The sequence below is a fragment of the Artemia franciscana genome, chromosome 5 (assembly GCF_032884065.1).
Source record: "Artemia franciscana chromosome 5, ASM3288406v1, whole genome shotgun sequence".
In the NCBI taxonomy this organism is placed as follows: Eukaryota; Metazoa; Arthropoda; class Branchiopoda; order Anostraca; family Artemiidae; genus Artemia; species Artemia franciscana.
In genome coordinates, this window is record NC_088867.1 from 7,770,474 (window position 1) to 7,791,984 (window position 21,511).

General features: G+C 35.4%; 1 protein-coding gene across 2 annotated transcripts in view; it reads left to right on the forward strand.

The window, feature by feature from the left end:
• LOC136026942 (uncharacterized) overlaps positions 1–21,511 on the forward strand; it is a 103,174-nt gene that overhangs the window by 12,431 nt on the left and 69,232 nt on the right. For both annotated transcript variants that reach the window (XM_065703801.1, XM_065703802.1), the window contains exons 3-5: positions 8,123–8,255; positions 17,474–17,613; positions 21,193–21,291. In XM_065703801.1, coding sequence (XP_065559873.1) covers positions 8,123–8,255; positions 17,474–17,613; positions 21,193–21,291 — 372 coding nt within the window. The remainder of the gene's footprint in view (positions 1–8,122; positions 8,256–17,473; positions 17,614–21,192; positions 21,292–21,511) is intronic.

The window sequence follows — 21,511 nt, forward strand, 5'->3', positions numbered from 1 at the left end:
TACAAGAGCTCAAAAAAATGCTCCTTCCCAAGCAGTAGCCGGTCTAGTAACTCCAACTGATGCTCCTCAGGTCACGGCAAAACCAGTAGCAAAAAAAAAGGTAGCGAAGGAGGCAAAGCAATACAAGTGAATAAAAACGGAGCCCGAACCTCGAAATATTACATGGAAGGGTTCTATGCCACACTATGACGAGGTACAAACGCCCCTTGATCTCTTCCGAATGTTTATCACAGAAGACATTCTTTCAAACATTGTAGACCAAACGAATCTGAATGCCATGAGAAAGAATTATCTTGCTCTGAAACTTTCCCTTGAAGAGCTGCGCAGATTTCTTGGAGTTCAAATGCTTATGAGCCTTCTCAAACTTCCGGCTATTAGAATGTACTGGGAGAATGGAATACGATATTCCCCGGTGGCTGATACCATGAGCAGAGATAGGTTCATCAGCTTGAGGTCTTTTTTCCACATTTGCGATGACACCTTAATGATACCGAAAGGGGAGGTTGGTCATGATAAACTGTTCAAGATCAGAAGACTATACGACGCATTCAGGGAGAATCTGAAAAAAATAGACCCTGAAGAGATCCAAAGTTTTGACGAACAGATGATCCCATTCAAAGGAACAATTGGATTTCGACAGTACTTGAAGGACAAGCCCCACTCGTGGGGTGTAAAGGTTTTCACGAGAGCCGGCATCAGCGGAATAGTGTATGACATAGAGATATATACAGGAAAAGGAGCTGTTGAAATTTCTGAACTTGGCCAAGGTACTGACGTTGTCCTTCGGCTTGTAGAAAATCTGCCAAGGTTCATGAACTTCAAGTTGTTCTTTGATAACTTCTATACTGGCATCGATCCCATTCACAAGCTCCGGGTTGAATATGGCATCGAGTCATGTGGTACGATACGCAGCAACAGAATGAGGGGCGCTGTTCTAGATACCGACGCCAACATGAAGAAGAAAGGACGAGGGTCAGTGGACTTCCGTTTTGAAAGACATTCAGAAGTATCGGTAGTAAAATGGTATGACAACAAACCAGTCCATTTGGCTTCTTCATACTGTGCAGTCACCCCAATTGATAAGTGTCAGAGATGGAATGGCACAACACGGAAATACGTCGAAGTTGATCGCCCCCGAATCGTCTGTGACTACAACAAATCAATGGGGGGCGTAGATCTTGCTGACATGTTTCTGGAGCTTTACAGGGCTGACAATCGCTCTAAGAAATGGTATATGAGGATTGTTTACTACTTCTTTGACATGGCTGTGAACAACGCCTGGCTGATACACCGCCGACAGTGTAAGCAGATCAATGTTCAGCACATGTCTCTGCTGTACTTCAAAATGGACATTGCTCGTGGGTTGGTTCTTACTGGCGTATCTCAAAGTCCTCGAGTTGGAAGACCATCCTTATCAGTGACCAAGCGCAATACGACTACCTCGCGAGACGGGATGCCTTCGGAATCAGTGAGGTTTGACCAGACCTCGCATTTTCCAGATACGACTGAAAAGGGAAGGTGTCGCTATGAGAAGTGCGTTAGGGGTGGAACCAGTCGAATCATGTGTTCGAAGTGCAAAGTTCGACTGTGTTTGAACTCAGATCGCAACTGTTTCACAAATTTTCACCTAAAATAGTATCTGTATATACCTGACGTGACCATATGGTAACCATTCACATTTTGGATATGGAATGAAATAAAAATTTAAAAAAATAAACGTGTTCTAGTTGAACCTCCAGGATCACTCTCTGCTATTTTCAGAATTTTTACGCAACTCCTTCTTGGTTCAGGTCTGAAAGGGTTAAGTTAAAAAAACTAGTTCTTTTTTATTTAACTTTTGGAAATTTTTGAATTAATGCATGTTTTGATCTTGGCTTTCCACACATCAATAATGAAAACAAAATTTGCATATTTTTTTTTTTTGGCTAAATGGCTTTCTCATAATTTTAATCGGAAGATTTTGAGACAAAAAGAAGCGAGGGAGTAGGCCTAGTTGCCCTCCAATTTTTTGATTGCTAGAAAAAGCATCTAAAACTTTTAATTTCGTACGAACGTTTTCATTAGTAAAAAATATACATTACCTACGAATTAACTTATGCAACGAACTTCCATATTCGTATGTTCTTATTGCGTATATGAGGGGGTTCAACCCATCGTCAATACCTCGCTCTTTACACTAAAGCTTAAATTTTGACCCAATTCCTTAAGAACGACTCCTAAATCACAAAGGCCGTAGAATAAATAGTTGAAATTACTAAAAATACTTTAGGTAAAAGAGGAGGTAATTAGAGGTAATTAGGGTTAGGTAATAAGAGGAGGTAATCCCCTCATAGGCGTAATAATTTCTGTTCGTTTTTGAAGTTTTAATGATGCTCCTAACTTTCCGTTGAAAAATTTTTCATATTTATTTTTGCATTGTTTTTTTTTTTTAAATAATGCTAGAAAGTCCTGTGCCCCCTTCATTGAAATTCTCTTCTCCCTTGACAAATTCCTCCATGGAAAAATCCTCCCACTTGACTCCCCTCCATCAACTTCTCCCCCCCAAATCAAAAAAAATCCCCCTGAAAACGTCTGTATACTTCCCAATAACCATTACTATATGTAAACAAAGGTCAAAGTTTGTAAATTACAGCCCCTCCTACGGGGACTTTGGAGGAGTAGGTCGTCCTTGAAATCATAGCTATTAGGTTTTTCGACTATGGTGAATAAAATGGATATCTCAGAATTTTGATCTGGAGACTTTGGGGGAAAATGAGCGTGGGAGGGGTCTAGGTGCCCTCCAATTTTTTTGGTCAATTAAAAAGGGAACTAGAACTTTCAATTTCTGAATGAGCCCTCTCGTGAAATTCTAGGACCACTGAGTCGATACGATCATCCTTGGGAAAAAAACAACAACAAAAAAACAAAAAAAACAAATAAACACGCATCGGTGATCTGTGTTCTGGCAAAAAATGCAAAATTCCACATTTTTGTAGACAGGATATTGAAACTTCTACAATAGGGTTCTCTGATACGTTGAATATGATGGTGTAATTTTTGTTAAGATTCTATGACTTTTAGGGGGTGTTTCCCCCTATTTTTTAAAATGAAGCAAATTTTCTCGGGCTCATAACTTTTGACGGGTAAGACTAATCTTGATGAAACTTATACATTTAAAAATCAGCATTAAAATGTGATTCTTTTGATGTAACTATTACTACTACTACTACTAATAACTCACTGCAGCACCAAGCCGCCTGAGGCCAACACAGCTACGCACGCTCCTCCTCCAACCTAATCTATTTAAAGCCTCCCTCTTTACACCCTCCCAGCAAGTTCCCATTTCCTTTAAATCTTTATTTATGACATCCTCCCAACCCAGACAAGGACGACCTGCTTTCCGTGTAGCCTTAGACGGTTGGCCAAAAAGGACAATCTTCGGTACTCTGTCATCCTTCATCCGTAGAACGTGGCCTAGCCATCTCAACCTTTCTTTCATTATAGCCCCAGAAAGCGGGATTGAACCACACTTTTCGTACAACCTACTGTTTGAAATACGGTCAGTCAGCCGGGTACCCAGAACAATCCGTAGGCAATTTCTCTGGAAAACATCTAGTAAATTTTCATCTACTTTTCGGAGTGCCCATGTTTCAGAGCCATATTTGACCACTGTCATCACTGTAGCTTCCAATATCCTAATCTTGGTTTGTAGGCTTAACTTTCTATTCTTCCAAACTTTTTTAACTGTGAAAAAACACCCTGAGCTTTAGCTATTCTACTTTTAACATCTTCACTGCTCCCACCATCTTTACTAATAATACTACCAAGGTAACTGAAGCTCCCAACCTGATCAATCTTTTCGTTACCTAATGTCACTTGTTCATCTTCACTTATTCCTAGCCTTAGTGACTTAGTCTTCTTAACATTAATTTTCAAGCCTATTTTAGCACCCTGAACTCGTAAAACCTCTAAAAATTCATTCATTTTGCTCACACTTTCATTTAATATGCCTAAATCATCAGCATAATCTAAGTCCAGGTAAGTTCTTCTTCCCCATTCCTTTCCATGGTCTCCTATTATCTTTCCTGGGCTCCTTAAGACAGAGTCCATCAAAATAATCCATATAAAGAGGGATAGAACACAGCCCTGCTTAACTCCTGATTTAATACAAAACCAGTTGCTAACCTCATTTCCTACCTTAACCGCAGCAGTATTATTCTCGTACATAGCGCAAATCACTTTAATGTATTTTTCTGGTATACCATATAACGATAAGACCTTTGTTAACGCTGTTCTATCAACAGAATCGAAAGCTTGCTCATAATCGATGAAACTAAGGACCAAAGGTGTTTGACAACGAAGGGACTTCTCAATTATTAACCTAAGAGTGAAAACATGGTCGACACATCCTCTACCTTTTCTAAAACCGCATTGTTCTTCCCTTAAAATTTTGTCTACAGCATGTCTCAGTCTAAAAAGTATCATATTACTCAGTAATTTGCTACCTACAGAGACCAGACTAATGCCCCGATAATTACGACACTCACTCTTGTCACCTTTCTTATACAGTGGTTTAATTAAGGTTTTCCTAAAATCATTGGGTACTTCCCCTTTTTCAAAAATCATTTTCATAATCTTCAGTAGCTTATTCCTAACCTCAGAGCCACCATATTTAAGGAACTCATTAATCATACTATCAGCACCTGGGGACTTATTATTTTTTAATCCTTCTAGTACTATCGCTAATTCTTCCTCACTAAACAAATCTTCCTTCACATCCAAGGTATCACAAACATTTTCATTTTCATCCATATCTTTTCCTGCAACTGTATCTCGGTTTAGCACATTCTCAAAATGTTCCACCCATCTTTCTTTTATCTTTTCCTTATCACTAATTGTGGCCCCATTTCTATCTTTAACTGGGACTAGTCTGGATTGGCTACTCTTTCAATTTATTAACATGCCAGTAGTATATTTTACTGTTATGCTGTCTAGCCGCATCTTCCAGATCCTCAGCAATTTTATCCATCGCCTCCATTTCACATCTCCTTAGTTCATATTTTAATGCTTTCTCCACTTTCTTTACATTCCTTTTGTTTTCATACGACCTATCACTCAGATAATTCTTATACAAACCCCTTCTACTCTCTATTGAACCTAAAGCTTTTTCACTAATATTCCTAGTTGCTGACTTAGCACTCTTCCCTAGGACACCATCAGCAACTTCACAAATTGTTTTTCTGAAATTATTCCATCCATCTTCCACATTGTCAAATTTTAAACCCTCAAGTTTAGTACTCAACTGTTCCTGGAATTTTTTTCTCAAATTTTCATCCTGAAGTCTACCAACATCATAACTTTCCGGGAGGGAGTTACCCTTCCGAAATTTCAGCTTTAAATTAACCTTAGACACTACTAGATGGTGATCTTTACTTTTAACATCAATAACGGCACTCCCATACACCCTAGTATCTTGTATTGATCCTGCTAGTCTTCTGTTTACAATAACATAATCAATAAGGTTTGCTGTCTTACCATCACGTGAATACCATGTAAACTTATGGGCCATTTTGTGACCAAACACCGTATTGGTTATAACTAGGTTGTTATACCTACAAAATTGCAAAAGCCTATAGCCATTACTGTTTTCTTTTCCTACACCAAATTTACCTAGGCTAGGATACCATCTATCCCTATTTCTACCAGCCTGGGCATTAAAATATCCTAGCAAAAACACCATATTTCTACCTGGTACCCTGTCTATTTGCTCCTGTAACTGTAAGTAAAATTCTTGTGAGTCACTAGTATCTCCATCAGTTGGTTCAACGGGGGCATATACTACTATAACTGATACCCTAAACTTTAGTCATAAAATGAGCAATTAGTATTCTATTATTAATACCTTCCCAGCCTAAACAAGACTTAGCAGCTTCCTTATTCATCATGAGCCCTACTCCCTGTCTATGTACCCCATCCTTCCTGCCTGAGTAAACAAATTCTATGTCACCTAATTTCATGCTTCCTACCCCTGGGATATGAGTTTCTGAAACTCCTAATAAATCCAGTTCAAACCGTCTGAATTCGTCAGTTAAAATGTCGATGCGATAGTCATTTTTTAACGTTTTAACATTCCAACTTCCAATTTTCATGTTCTTTAAATCTTTGAAATTATTTTGGCCTCAGGAAAAGCAGTGACCCCGGATACCAGTGCAGGATGGGGACCAACATATCTTCTCAAGTCTACACCGAAGCGTTTAAGCCGGATTAGAACCGGACAGCAAGAAGTCCCTAGGACCTCCAGTAAGTTGGAGGCTTTGTGCAATCCTGGGCCCATCTTGGTCACAACATGATTTTCAGCACTTGGCGATGCCCTTCTATCAACAAGAATCGAAATCCTGCACAGACAGTCCCAAGCCTATTACCTCCGACTCATTATATATTCATGCCAACAAATATAATGCTACTACGGGGAGGCAGCCCATAGTATATAAATTAGCTAGGAAGAGGTTTTTCAGCCCCAAAACGCCCATCAAAACAAACCAAGCCCAGAAATGTTTTGGTTTTGGCTCTCCGCAGATGAATAATTAAAACGAAATTTGCATATTTATTTATTTGGCTAAATGGCTTTCCCATAGTTTTGATCGAACGATTTTGGGAAAAAAGGAGGGGGAGGAGGCCCAGTTGCCCTCTAATTTTTTGGGTACTTAAAACCGGAACTAGAATTTTTAGTTTTTTACGAACGTTTTCATTAGTAAAACATATACGTAACTTACAAATTAGCTTACGTAACAAACTTCTATATTTGCATGATTCTATTACGTATATGAGAGCGTTCGCCCGCTCGTCAATACCTTGCTCTTTACACTAAAGCTTAGATTTTGTTCTTATTCCTTAAGAATGACCCCTGAATCACAAAGGCCGGAGAATAAATAGTTGAAATTAATAAAAACTCTTTAGCGTAAAGAGTGAGGTATTAAGAGGAGGTGTGCCCATTATATGCATAATATTTTCTGTTCGTTTTAAGTTTTAATGCTGCTCCTTACTTTCAGTTGAAAAAACTTTTTCATATTTATTTTTTCATTGTTTTTTAAATAATGCTAGGAAATTCCGCGCCCCTTCATAGAAATCTTCTTCCCTGTGACAAATTCCTCCACGGAAAGTTTCCCCCACATAACCCCCTCTTCCCAAACCCTCCTTCCAACCAAAAAATCCTCCTGAAAACATCTGTACACTTCCCAATAACCATTACTATATGCAAACACTGGTCAAAGTTTGTAACTTGCAGCCCCTCCCACGGGGACTGTGGGGGAGTAAGTCGTCCCCAAAGACATAGTTACAAGGTTTTTCGACTATGCTGAATAAAATGGCTATCTCAGAATTTTGATCCGACGACTTTGGGAAAAAATGAGCGTGGGAGGGGGCCTAGGTGCCCTCCAATTTTTTTTTGGTCACTTAAAAAGGGAACTAGAACTTTTCATTCCCGTTCGAATGAGCAATTTCGTAAAATTCTAGGACCACTGGGTCGATACAATCACCCCTGGAAAAAAAAACAAAAAAAAACAAAACAAATAAACACGCATCTGTGATTTGTCTTCTGGCAAAAAATACAAAATTCCACATTTTTGTATATAGGAGCTTGGAGCTTGTAAAGTAGGATTCCCTGATACGCTGAATCTGATGGTGTGATTTTCGTTGATATTCTATGACTTTTAGGGGGTGTTTCCCCCTATTTTCTAAAATAGGGCAAATTTTCTCAGGCTCGTAACTTTTGATGGGTAAGGCTAAACTTGATGAAACTTATATGTTTAAAATCAGCATTAAAATGAGATTCTTTTGATGTAACTATTGGTATAAAATTCCGTTTTTTAGAGTTTTGGTAAATATTGAGCCGGGTCGCTCCTTACTACAGTTCGTTACCACGAACTGTTTGAAACATTGAATCTATCAGTCTGAAAGCGTCAAATTGCTGTTTAAGATGTCGCATCTCAACTTATTGCAGTTCTTCTCTTGTAACAGATTTGATAGTTCAGTTCGGATTATTATACTTTACTCCTTAAAGTAAATTCATTAAATGAGCTTTGATATGTTGCATTTGATAATAGATACACAGGAATATATTTTTTAACACTGTCTATTTTTGTAGGAAAAGTCCTCAACTGATTCAACAGTTGTCTTGAAGAACTTACAAGTAAGTGCCACTGGACTTATTGAATGTGCTGTTACCGCTGAACATACCTTTGTCACGGATAGTAGGAAGCAGTATTTGGCTGTTCTAGGTAATAATTATAATAGTAATTATAAAGAAAAAAAAGACTAAAAATTATGCAGTATCACTATTAAACTTACTAGATTATATGGCTTTAAGATTAGAAAATTTAAATAATTATCGTGCATTCTTTTTCTATTTTCCTATATGATATGTAGATTTTTATATATTTTCTATACCCCCTAAATTCTTATGAAAAAACATGCTGTAAACTTATGAATAGATGGAGAAGGTCATTGAAAATATAATTCCTTTTAGTTTTTCAATAAGATATGTCAACTAGACTTAGGTCTAATCAATTTTTCCCATTAGGATAGCCAGACGCTATACCCAGGGATGGCTCCAGGGTGATTTTAGGAGCATACCCCTCCCCAGAAGTTCAAAAATTTCACTAATTACAGGTTTGGAAGGGCAAATAATCCCGACAGGGGAGCCACAATTTTATAGTTGCCCACGTCACCCCCCACCTTAAATCTGTATCCATCCTTGACACTGATTATCCATACTTTGCAAAGAAGCTGCAAAACCGAAGCCTTTATTTTAAAGATTTTTTATTTCATCTCTTCTCTTCTTTAATCTTTTCTTCTCTTCTTTAATCTTTATTTCTATGTTTAAGGTTTTATTCAAGCACGTGAAAGCGTGAGAAGGGTTAAGTTGTTTCGTTGGCTTTTTTTTTAAACAACCTGTATCTCTAAAAAAACGTAGAAAATAAGTTCTACCAGAAAATTCTTTATAATTCCATTGTAACCACCCCATTACACTTCCTGGCCTTAGAGCCATGAAACGGATATCAACACCGTCATTAAGGACTGTAAAGTCTTGTCAATTTTTGCAACCAATCAATAAAGGCTCCATACACCTGACCATATTTTAAAATGCTTACGACTGTTACAGGCCCTTATCAAACAGTACGTGGTAACGAACTGCAGTAAGGAGCGACCCAGATCAATAGTAACCGAAACTCTATAAAACAGAATTTTTATACAAATAATTACATCGAAAGATTCGCATTTTAATGCTGATTTTAAATATATAAGTTTCATCAGTTTTAGTCTTACCCATCAAAAGTTATGAGCCTGAGAATATTTACGTTATTTTAGAAAATGGGGGGAACACACCCCTAAAAGTCATAGAATCGTAACGAGAATAACACCATGAGATTCAGCGTATCAGGGAACCACACTGTAGAAGTTTCAAACTCCTATCTACCTATTGTTGTTTTTTAAGCTCCTATTGTTTTTTTTCTCCAGGGGTGATTGTATCGACCCAGTTGTCCCAGAATGTTGCAAGACGGCTGATTCTAACGGAAATTAAAAGTTCTAGTGCCCTTTTTAAGTGAAAAAAAAATGGAAGGCACCTAGGCCTTCTCCCACGCACATTTTTTTCCCAAAGTTGCCGGATCAAAGTTTTGAGATAGCCACCCTGTTCAACTTAGTCGAAAACCTAATAAATATATCTTTGAGGACGACTTAATCCCCCACAGTCCCCGGGGGAGGGGCTTCAAGTTATAAATTTTGACCATTGTTTGCATATAGTAATGATTATTATAAAGTGTACAGACGTTTTCAGAGGGACTTTTCGCGTTGGGGTGGAGGGTGAGTTGGGGGGACCGGGTTATGTGGGAAGATCTTTTCATGGAGAAATTTATCACGAGGGAAAAGAATTAGTGATAAATTTATCATTGTGATAAATTTATCACGAGGGAAAATTTATCCTCGTGATAAATTTATCACGAGGGAAAAAAAATGTATTTATTTTCTCATTAATTTTTTAAATAATGCTAATAAATCCTGCACCTCCATGAAGGAGGTGCAGGATTTTCTAGCATTATTTAAAAAATTAATGAGAAAATAAATACATGTTTTTTTCAACTGGAGGTAATGAGCAGCATTAAAACTTAAAACGAACATAAAATATTACGTATATAAGGGGATTAGTGTCCTCTACAATGCCTTGCTCTTTAGGCTGAAGTATTTTTAGTAATTTCAACAATTTATTTTACGGCCTTAGTGATTCGGGGGTCATTTTTAAAGATTTGAGACAAAATTCAAGTTTTAGTGTAAAGAGCGAGGTATTGAGGAAATTTAAATTTCATTTTATTTATTCTTGGGCGGTGAGCCAAAATCAAAACATGCATTAATTCAAAAACGTTCAGAAATTAAATATAAAAAAAAACAAGTTTTTTTCAACCGCAAGTAGGGAGCGACATTAAAACTTAAAACGAACAGAAATTGTTCCGTATATGAAAGGGTTTGTCCCCTCCTCAACGCCTCGCTCCCTATGCTAAAGTTTTTTTTATTGTTTTAAAAAGTAGAGTTGTGACAAAGAGTCAAATTTTAGTATAAAGAGCGAGGCTTTTAGGAGGGGACAACCCCATGCATATACGGAATAACTTCTTTTCGTTTTAATGTCGCTCCTTACTTGCAGTTAAAAAAAAAACTTGTTTTTTTTTCAAATTTAATTGCACAAACTAATGTTGCTCATAAGCCGGTAACGAATATGATTCACAGAGTATAATCGTCTAATCATAGAATAAAGAGCATCTGTTTCTTGTATTTTTTTTTCCTTTCCCAACTCATCACACTAACAGATTATCATACAAGGATGGGAGAAGATTCGTCCGATAACAACTGCTGTGATCGAGTTCCCTTTGCTAGTGATTAATTTGAAAACAAAATCTTTCCGAAAAGGAAGTTTTTCAAAGATAAGAAATGAACGATTTTAAAGGCCCAGACGAGCAGAAATGAAGTCTTAAAATAATTAAAATTTAAAAGGATCAGAAATTACGTCGAAGAATAATTGAAACCCAAAGCGAAAAAAAAAAATATAAAAATAATCAAACCTGACGTAATGGTAATAGGTACTGATATAAATAGATAACTAGATCATAAAAGAGTAAAAATTAAAATGAATAATTAAGTAAAATTAAAAAAGCACAAATTACTGGAAATGAAAGTCCCCCCCCCAGCCTGCGTAACCGCCACCTTCTAAAATCCATTGTGACATTTGAATTTTGTTAAAAACTATGTGTATTTTGAGAGTTCTTTTTCTAGTAACGGCGAAAATTAAACAATACAATCGCTATAACAATCAAGATGACTGGAAAAAACAACTAATTAAAATGAGCTGAATGCATAGTGTATAATGATATTAACTCTTGAAAATATTAGGAGTTTATGATGCAATATTGTGTGACAGTACTTTTTTCAATGCCGTATTTAAAAATAATGTTAAAACATGCGTCACATAGCATACATGAATGCACATAGAATTTTTTTTTATTTACTTCAAAATCCACCTAAATATTTCTAGAAAGTTTCAACTAAAAACTATTTACTGCTCCTGAGGCTTTGCAGACTTGCCATTTTGAAAACGTGTATGCACAACGTGTCTTTCAGTTTAATTCAACATTCAAATCGGTATTTCTTGAAAGTTTAAACTTAATAAGCTTAGCTTGTCTTCAATGTAGAATATATTTCTTTCACCCAAAGCGAAAAAACCTATACAGATTACGTCTTGAATGGTTATATCCTTATAACCTATGGAAAGCCGCCCGGAGAAGAGCAAGATTCCAGTTTAGAATCCTCTCTTGACACTTTTAACCGATTGCCACTTCAGGCCGCCACATTTTTCATAGGCCGGAATTATAACTTTATCTATACTCAAAAATTGAGGGTCATCTTATATCATAAGATAACGTCATAAAAATAGGAGACAAATTCTCTAAAACAATAGTTCCTATCAGAACCTTTCAAAATCTGAAAACCAAGGTTAGAAGATAAATATAGGCATGGTAAACTGTAAAAAACTTGTTATTGTCTTCTTGCAATCATAAATATGGTCTCAATCTTAAAGCTAGAAACTTCTTAGACTTTAAGGAATATTTGTTTGCATCTTTAGCCAGAAAAAAGATCATGGATTTGTGTTTGTCTGTTTATTAATTCTTTTCCCAGTAGCATCGAACCAATAGTCCTAAAATATTCTTTTCCCAGTAGCATCGAACCAATAGTCCTAAAATATTGAAAAAGGGCTCATTCGAACGGAAATTAAAGGTTCTAGAGCTCTTTTTAAGTAACCATAAATTTGGAAGAGCAACTAACCCTCATCATACCCCTCTTTTCCTCAACGTCGTCTGATCAAAAACCATTTTCTTCAGCATAGTTGAAAAGCCCAGTAACTCAACTTTTGGAGTAATGTGACCCCCACAGCCCCCGAGAAAAGGTCGGGAAGTCATGAGAATTCCCCATTGTTTACGTATGGTATTTGAAATTGGAACGCATACAGATATTTTTTGTGGCTAGGGTGAATTCCTAGCTGAATAAACTTTCTAATGGTATAATTTTCTCTGGGGAGGGAAGTCTCTGGGTGGTGAACTTTCCAAAGGAAATTTTAAACTGGGAAAATTTTCCAGAATTCCTATACGACATTCCTTGCATTTGTCTTACTTTCTCTTTGCCAATTCAAGTTTAAATGTGGGAATTTCAAGGAGAATTACCTGGGGTGAAATTTTTACTTGGTTGGAATATCCTAGAGTATATTCTCGTAGGGAGGGAATTTCCACAGGAGAAATTCTCCATGGGGGGTTTTCCACTGGTAACTATGCTAGACAAAATAGTTGTGTTGAGCAAAATGGCTATCTCAAAATTCTGATTGAATGTGTTCGGAGAATTAATGGGCTTTAGACGGGAGCTGCTTGCCACGAATCACTTTTGAATCTTAAAAAGGGCACTAGAACTTTTAACTTCCAGTCGAATATGCTCCTTTAAAAGTCTCCATGGTATTGCTACTTATGATAGACGTGCGTTGCCTATGATATTACTTATATGCCGTTTTGAAAACTTAAAGCATAAATACAATTTTTCGTTTAATTGAAACTCCTCCTTTCCATAAATGGTTCATCTTAATGCCATTACAATCATTAGTCACAGCAGTCGTAGTAGTAGCATTAATAGTGAAAACAAAGTGCCTTCTGGTTAGCTCAGAATCCGCCACAAAATACCTTGAAAGGTCCAGCGTAATAATGCAAGCCGTTCTTGAGATATTGCTGTTGCACTTCCTTGACAATCTACGTGTTCATAGATCGTTTTGAATTAGCTCAACATCCGCCTAAACATTCCTTGAAAGCTTCGGCTTAATATCTTTTACTTATGTTGTAGCAATAGTATTAGTTGCATTAGTAATAATAGTAGTTGCAGCATGCACAAAGAACCTTTGGTTTTCTTCAACATTTCTCTCAACACACACCAAGAGTTTCAGTTTAATACCATAATCCACTCCTGAAGTATTTCTCATGCGTCCTCTTGATAAACGATATGCGCATAAGATATTTTAATTCAGTTCAGCACTATTTCAAAAATTTTAGCCTTAATACGCTTAGCGTTAGTAGAAGTAGTGGTAGTCCCACCAGTAATAATAGTTGCAGTAGCACTAGTAGTAGTAGAATCACTTTTGATAAAAAGGTCACTAGAACTTTTAACTTCCAGTCAAGTGTGCTCCTTTGAAAGTCTCTATGGTATTGCTACCTATGGCAGCAATGCGTTGCCTATGATATTACTTATATGGCCTTTTGAAAACTTGCATAAATACAGTTTTTCGTTTAATTGAAACCCCCCTATCCATAAAAGCTTCATCTTAATGCCCTTAACGTCGTTAGTTGAAGCAGTCGTAGTAGTAGTATTAATAGTATAAACATAGAGGAATCCGCCACAACATACCCCGAAAGGTCAAGCTTAATAATGCAAGCCGTTTTTGAGATATTGCTGTTGCACTTCATTGGCAATCCACATGTTCATAATTCGTTTGAGTTAGTTCAACATCCACCAAAACATTCCTTGAAAGTTTCGGCTTAATGTCTTTTACTTGTGCTGTAGCAATAGTATTAGTAGCAATAGTAATAATACTAGTTGTAGCATGCACAAAGCACCTTTGGTTTTCCTCAACATCCCCCTCAACACACGCCGGAAGTTTTAAGTTTAATACCCTAATCCGCTCCTGAAGCATTTCTCATTCATCCTCTTGATACACGATATGCGGGTAAGATATTTTAATTTAGTTCAACACTATTTCAAAATTCCCCAAACTCTAGCCTTAATACCCTCAGCTTTAATAGAAGTAGTCGTAGTACCACCAGTAATAGTAGTAGCAGTAGCAGTAGTTGTAGTAGAACTAATAGTAGTGGCCTTAGCCTTAGCGGCAGTAACAGTGCTAGCAGTAATGATAGCAACAGCAGTAGTAGTAGTACTACTGCTGTACTACTACTACTTAAATATTTACGTACGTAAATATTTGCACAAAAAATAATCTGTACGTAGTTTTTACTAATAATTTTAAAATCATCAATTTCTTATCCCAAAGATCACAACAAAATTAAAAAATATTTGCACAAAAAATAATCTGTACGTAGTTTTTACTAATAATTTTAAAATCATCAATTTCTTATCCCAAAGATCACAACAAAATTAAAAAATATTTGCACAAAAAATAATCTGTACGTAGTTTTTACTAATAATTTTAAAATCATCAATTTCTTATCCCAAAGATCACAACAAAATTAAAAAATATTTGCACAAAAAATAATCTGTACGTAGTTTTTACTAATAATTTTAAAATCATCAATTTCTTATCCCAAAGATCACGACAAAATTAAAAAATATTTGCACAAAAAATAATCTGTACGTAGTTTTTACTAATAATTTTAAAATCATCAATTTCTTATCCCAAAGATCACAACAAAATTAAAAAATATTTGCACAAAAAATAATCTGTACGTAGTTTTTACTAATAATTTTAAAATCATCAATTTCTTATCCCAAAGATCACAACAAAATTAAAAAATATTTGCACAGAAAATAATCCGTACGTAGTTTTTACTAATAATTTTAAAATCATCAATTTCTTATCCCAAAGATCACAACAAAATTAAAAAATATTTGCACAAAAAAATAATCTGTACGTAGTTTTTACTAATAATTTTAAAATCATCAATTTCTTAAATTTGGGTAAAGATAAGACCCCAGTTACTCGCCAAAGAGGGGTCTATCAAATACCATCTGATTGCGGAAAATACTATGTCGGCAGGACCCATCAGAATCTAGACAAACGGTTACAACAGCATAAAAATGAAATAGACTAGGCCTTAATTTCAAATAGTTCCAACAACTCCTTTGATTCTGCTTTAGGTTGGCATATATTTAATAATCCGTCCCACATGATACATTTTGAAAACTCTTCACTCATTAGTAATGATTTGGGAATAAAACAGGTGGTTCGAGAATCAATCGAAATTAATCTCAAAATAAATAATAATATTTCTTTGAACAGGGACTTGGGGGAATACTCACTAAATTCTTTATACTCAAATTTAATTAAAAATGATCTAACAAAATATTTTACTAAACCGATTTATAATAGTACTGAACCAACTACGAAAAGGCCTTTGAGACAGGCTGCTAAACAAGCAAGATTAGCTTTAAGAGATTGCATCTAATCATTTTATTCTCTTCAGTTTGAATGAGCTTATATTCTCATTTCATTCTTTTCGCCAGTCCTGGTTGAACTTCGTTGAAGTAAGGATGCTAGGGCTATTTTTAAAAAAAGTTTTAAAAAGTGTTTTTAATTATTCAGTTTTTAATCCTCACAATTTGATGTAAGTTCTTTTATATATATATATATATATAGTTTCTCTCTTATTCTTGTATTGTGCTGAAGACGGCCCTTGGACATAGGGCCGAAATATCTACAGAAATAATTTCCACTGTCTTGAAATTTTCCCTATTGTCTCTACGTTGTATTTGTTTGTTATGGAAAGGCAGTGTGGTCTTCGTCGCTATTTTCGTCTAGATTAAAAGCATCAGTGGTATTAGCATTAGTAATAGCGTGCAGATATTGCCCTTGGTCAACTGATCTTCTTCTTTGAGAAATCTCGTAAAGTTCCAGTTTAATGCCCAAATCTATTCGTGAAATACACCCTTTGACAATTTGCATCCACATAGTGTTTTTTGATTTAGTTCAAATTTCCCCTTAACTATCTCTCAAATTTTCACCTTCATGCCCTTAGTCTTAATAGTACTAGTATCATAGCAAAATTGGTAGTAGTAGGAGCGACAGTAGCAGTAGCAGCAGTATTAATAGCAGTAATAGTATGTACTTGTTGCATTTTGGTCAGTCGAACCTTCCCCTCATCATTTTCCGAAAGTTGCATTTTGATATGCTAAGCCGTTCCAAAAATATTGCTGCTAGGCCCTTTTGATAATTTGTATACATACCGTATGTTTTGATTTAGTTCAACTTTCCCCGCAACATTTCCTCAGATTTTTACTTCAATATCCTTAGTCTTGGTAGTATTTCTTACAGAAGCAGTAGCTTTTGTGGTAGTAGTAGTAGTAGTGGTAGTTGTAGTTATAGTAGTAGAGCGCAAATACTGCCTTTTGGTCAATTGATCATCTTCCATTTCTTTGCCTGAAAGTTCCAAATTAATATACTGAGTCATTCCAGAGTTAAACCCTTTTGGCAACCTATATGCACATAACATGCTTTGATTTAGTTAAACACTCCCCTCAACAGTCTCTGAAAGGCTCTTTCGAATGTCTCCTTTGGACGCTAAAGGTCAAATATACCCTCATTTCTCAATAACAAATACATTATGTAAACAGTGTGTGAATTGTATAAAAGTTGCAGCCCTTAGGGTTTGGGAGGAGGCATTTGAAATCCCCAAGGACGTAGCTACTAGACCTTTAAACTATGCTGAACAAAATAAATATCTCAAAATTCTTATGGGATATGTTTGGGGATTGATGGGCGTGGGAGGGTGGTGGCTACCCTCCAATCACTTTTGCACTTAAAATGGACTGTGAACTTTCAATATCTTATCGCTATTGCACTGCCTTTGATTATAAATTAATCTGAGTTTTACTGCATCCTTTATGCTCGTCATACAGTCAAGTGATATCCTTAGTGTCGGTGGTCCTGGTCCTATGCTATGACATCCATCAGTCCACCCCTTACATTGGACTCAATTATTTGCTTAATAAACTTACTTGAACACTTACTTGAAAGCTTTGAGCATTACTTCACTCTAAAAGGTTTTTAGCGTCTAGCTAGGCCACTCCACTGTATCAAGTAATGCTAACTTGCTAATTGATGTGATTTATTATCACATTTTGGTACGGTTAAAATAATACTGAAATAGTGAATTTCTATCAAATTTAAATAATAATACAATATTTCTAGATATACCTTCAGAGCCCCCAATTCTACATTCATATTATTCTAGTCAAAACTACAGAATGGGTGAAAAAATCTCTCTGAAATGTGACACACCTCCGTCCTTTCCTGCAGCTAATATAACTTGGTTTATCAACAGTCAAAAGGTGAGTGTCTTTCCAGTATTTTCACATAGATAAATTTTTCTAGAGGAGGGAGAGATTTTCCAGCGAGGGTTTACTTTTCAAAGAATACATTTTTAGACAGCCTTTGTTTTTTTGTACCTGCTTGGATAGCCTCTGAGGTTGAGAGACTATGACCACCCGTACTGACAGAGTATATGTCCTTCTATTATCTACTACTTTGTAGAGTGAGCCACCGGATCAAAAGTTGTCACCAACCTTCCTCTAAAAAAAGCAAAATTTAGATCTTGCTTTTGTGTATGTTTGCTTAGTACATTTTGGGACACAATACTAAGAAAATACTAAATTTTGGGACAACATACTTAGGAGTATGTTTTGAGACAGTGGTGTAGGTTTTCTTAGTTTGAGCTTTATTTCTTAACTGTATCTAAAAAAAAGTGGAAGCCAATCCATAAATTCTTATCTACTTACTTACAATAGGCTGGAAAAAGAATCTAAAAGAAAGTTCTACAAAAAGGCTTGAATTGAGATCTTTTCAATTTCTTCTGGGATTCCCATTTTGTCAGCAACTGAAACGTCGATTCGACGCCCTATGCGCCAGCAATGGCTCTGGAGGATCTTTATCCTTTTTTTTTATTCCCATTTTGTGCGAAACTTATGTTTGAAACCATAAATCCAGAGCAAAGCTACTAATTCACCTTCTTGATAATACTCGAACCACAATGTATGCCTCAACTTGTAAAATAGTTATCAACTACTTGCTAACAATTACTTAAATACTACCCGATACATATCTGGTTTATGAACCCGATACCCGGCTCATGACTTTCATGCTTATTTTTCATCATCTTTAGTTGGAAGATGTAGCTTGTATTTTCATTTTCGAACCGTTCAACGTAATCCCAATAAGTAAGAAGTAACCCTGGTCAGTCGTAACCGAAACTTTGATCCAGAAGTGGTAAAAATTATATCCGATGGCAAACGGTTAGTAAGGAGTGACCTTTGTCAACAGGAAATAAAACTTGAAAACACAGTAATGTTATAGCAATATACGCATGAATTAGATGTGCTTTAAGTACTAATTTGCATATATATATATATATATATATATATATATATATATATATATATATATATATATATATATATATATATATATATATATAATTTGAAGTCAGTTAAAGCTACTTATTAATAGCAATAATTAAAATTCACTTTTAAGTTTTAGAAATAGGGAAAAAGAACCCCAAAAAATGTCGTAATTTTGATGAAAGTTAAAAAATGAAATTAAAATATCCAATAGTTTTATTTAGAGCCCCTATAATAGAAATACAAAATCATGCCATTTTTTCCCGAAAATTCCATGATGTTCCATGTCCATTATTGACATTTTGTCCTAGAGAGATAATTCCATCAAACTAGAAGTTTTGAAATATTGTATGGGAACATTTAAACAGACATTCAAGGTCATAATGTCTTTTTTCGTGCAACAAAGGATGTTGTACCACAACAGATTGTCCGATTCAGTCGATTTTTAATGTCCAATTTTGCAAAAAAAACTCTGTCAAGGGCGGAATCCTACCGAACAAAAACTCTAAGATTGTCATTCGGATTAGAACTATCAGAAAGCTGTTTGCATTAGCTTCAAATTTTAGTAGCCCTATTGCTATGCATTAGTTTATTTGTTTTTAAACATACGTACAGTCCATAAGAAAAAATTATTAGGTGCTGCTTTTCCTTTATAGAATAATGCTATCAGTTGTATACGATTGCATAGGTGAACGCAAGTTGTGTGCTTGAGACAACCATCGCTGGGGGAGGGGGGATAATACCCAAAAAGGAAAAAAAGACTCAGCAAATAAGCACACTTGTTTGATTATAATTCCTAAGGAAATACAAGATTTCGCGACCTAGCCCCCCTTTTCACATAGGAAGCTGAAACCTCCTTCCTAGCATAGGTTAAACGAAACGATGAAAATTTTGAAAATATAATTTATTTTGCTTTTCCTGTTATTAGTCCTAAGAGTTTAATACTACAAGCTCAGTAAAAAACAATGTTCATGAGGGAAAAAAGATCCCTCATTAAAAGAAAAAAAATAAAATGAAAATAGAAGCTTTTAAGTATCTTGATAATCAAGAGTGACACCGCAAACAAATTATAGGCTAACTTTAAGGATGTACAGTAGGCTATAATAGGAATTTCAGCTTTAAGAAAGAACATTTTGAGTTGAAGCAATTTTTTAGTGACCCCAGGTGAAAAGCCTCTTTGTTGAAATATAAATTCTAACAGAATACCTTGAGTAGCTGCTATAGATGAGTTGTTGTTGTTATAGATGAGTATTTGCCCTCTTGTTGTTGTTGATATTTCAACAAATAAAAACCAACATCTTTGAAAATACATATTGCTTCCTGTAAAAAATAAATATCACTTAAGCCTTTTAGGAGGGTTCAGAGGGTGGAGAGGTGATCACAATATTTCTATTTCTATTTCTCTTGCTCTTTTTTTGTTTTAAAGTTGCTCTTCTTCAGAGTTTTGATTACTGTTGGGTCAGTTACTTACAATCCAGTACCAAAAACTGTTTGATCAATCTTGCAACACAGTTGTTAGGTAGCTGAGTAAGAAATAAAGACCAAGCAGTTGTAAAAAAAAAAAAAAAAAAAAAAAAAAAAAAAAAAAAAAAAAGAAAAACTGAAAATAATATAAGAAAACAATATGGAAATAACTGAATTTTTGGAAAGCCTATGTTCCAAACTATGTTGGAAAGTCCCCTTGTTGAAATATTTATTCTAATACAATTCCTTCAGTAGTTGCTATAGATAAGTTTCTTCTAACGTGATTCCCGTCTTTACTTTTAACGGAATGATGACTCTTTGTTTGGTATTTTTTCACTTGTCTATTGTACTATGTATGCTAGGATTTATGTTCAACGACCTTTCATAAAAGAAGGAAGTAGAAGCTTCTGGGTATCTTGAGAATCAAGAGTGACAACGAAAAACAAATTGTAGGCTGACTTTAAGGATGTACCGTAGGCTATGTTAAGAATCTCAGTTTCAAAAAAGGATATGTTGTGTTGCATCGATTTTTTAGCGACCGCAGGTGAAAAGCCTCCTTGTTGAAATATTTATTCTAATACAATGCCTTGAGTAGTTACTATAGATGTGTTTCTTCTAACGTGATTCCTGTCTTTACTTTTAATTGAATGATGGCTCTTTGTTTTGTAAATTTTTTAACTTGTCTCTTTTGCTAAAAACTATGCTCAGGAGAGATAAAAGACTTTAAGGATGTACGGCAGACTATGTTTAGAATCTCAGTTTCAAAAGAAAACATTTTGGGTTTGCAACCATTTTTGAGCTACCGCAGGTGAAAAACCTCTTTGTTGAAACAGATTTTCTAATAGATTATCTTGCATAGTTGGAAGTGATAGGTTACTTCTAACGTAATTACAATCTTTACTTTTAGTGATGGCATTTTGTTTTGTTTTTTTTTTTCACCTACCTTTTCTACTGCCATCTTAAAGGGTTGTTCTACCAAGTTTTTGGTAAACGATGCCGTTTTTTTAGAATAAAATTGAATAAACAGTATTTTAAATGAAAATATTGTAGGTGGCACCTCAACTAGTGACTCATGACCCCATAAGAAAATTACATAGGGGACCAGACACACTAGAGCGTTCTTCATCATTGCTGAAATTTGTTGTACAGGTAAACATTGTTTTTGCATTCTTCAGTTTTAAATCATTTTAGTTTTACTTGAGTCTTCTTTTGTGTTTTTAGTTAAAGTCTGAAGGACTGTAGTGGTCCTTTGATTCAAGTTATCAGAAGTTTTTACTATCAATCTTTTGATGATCATGCAGGTCAATAAAACAGCTTTTTGGAAGTGTATATCCCTTTTACGACCAACCCTGTCTTTTTTTTTTATAGA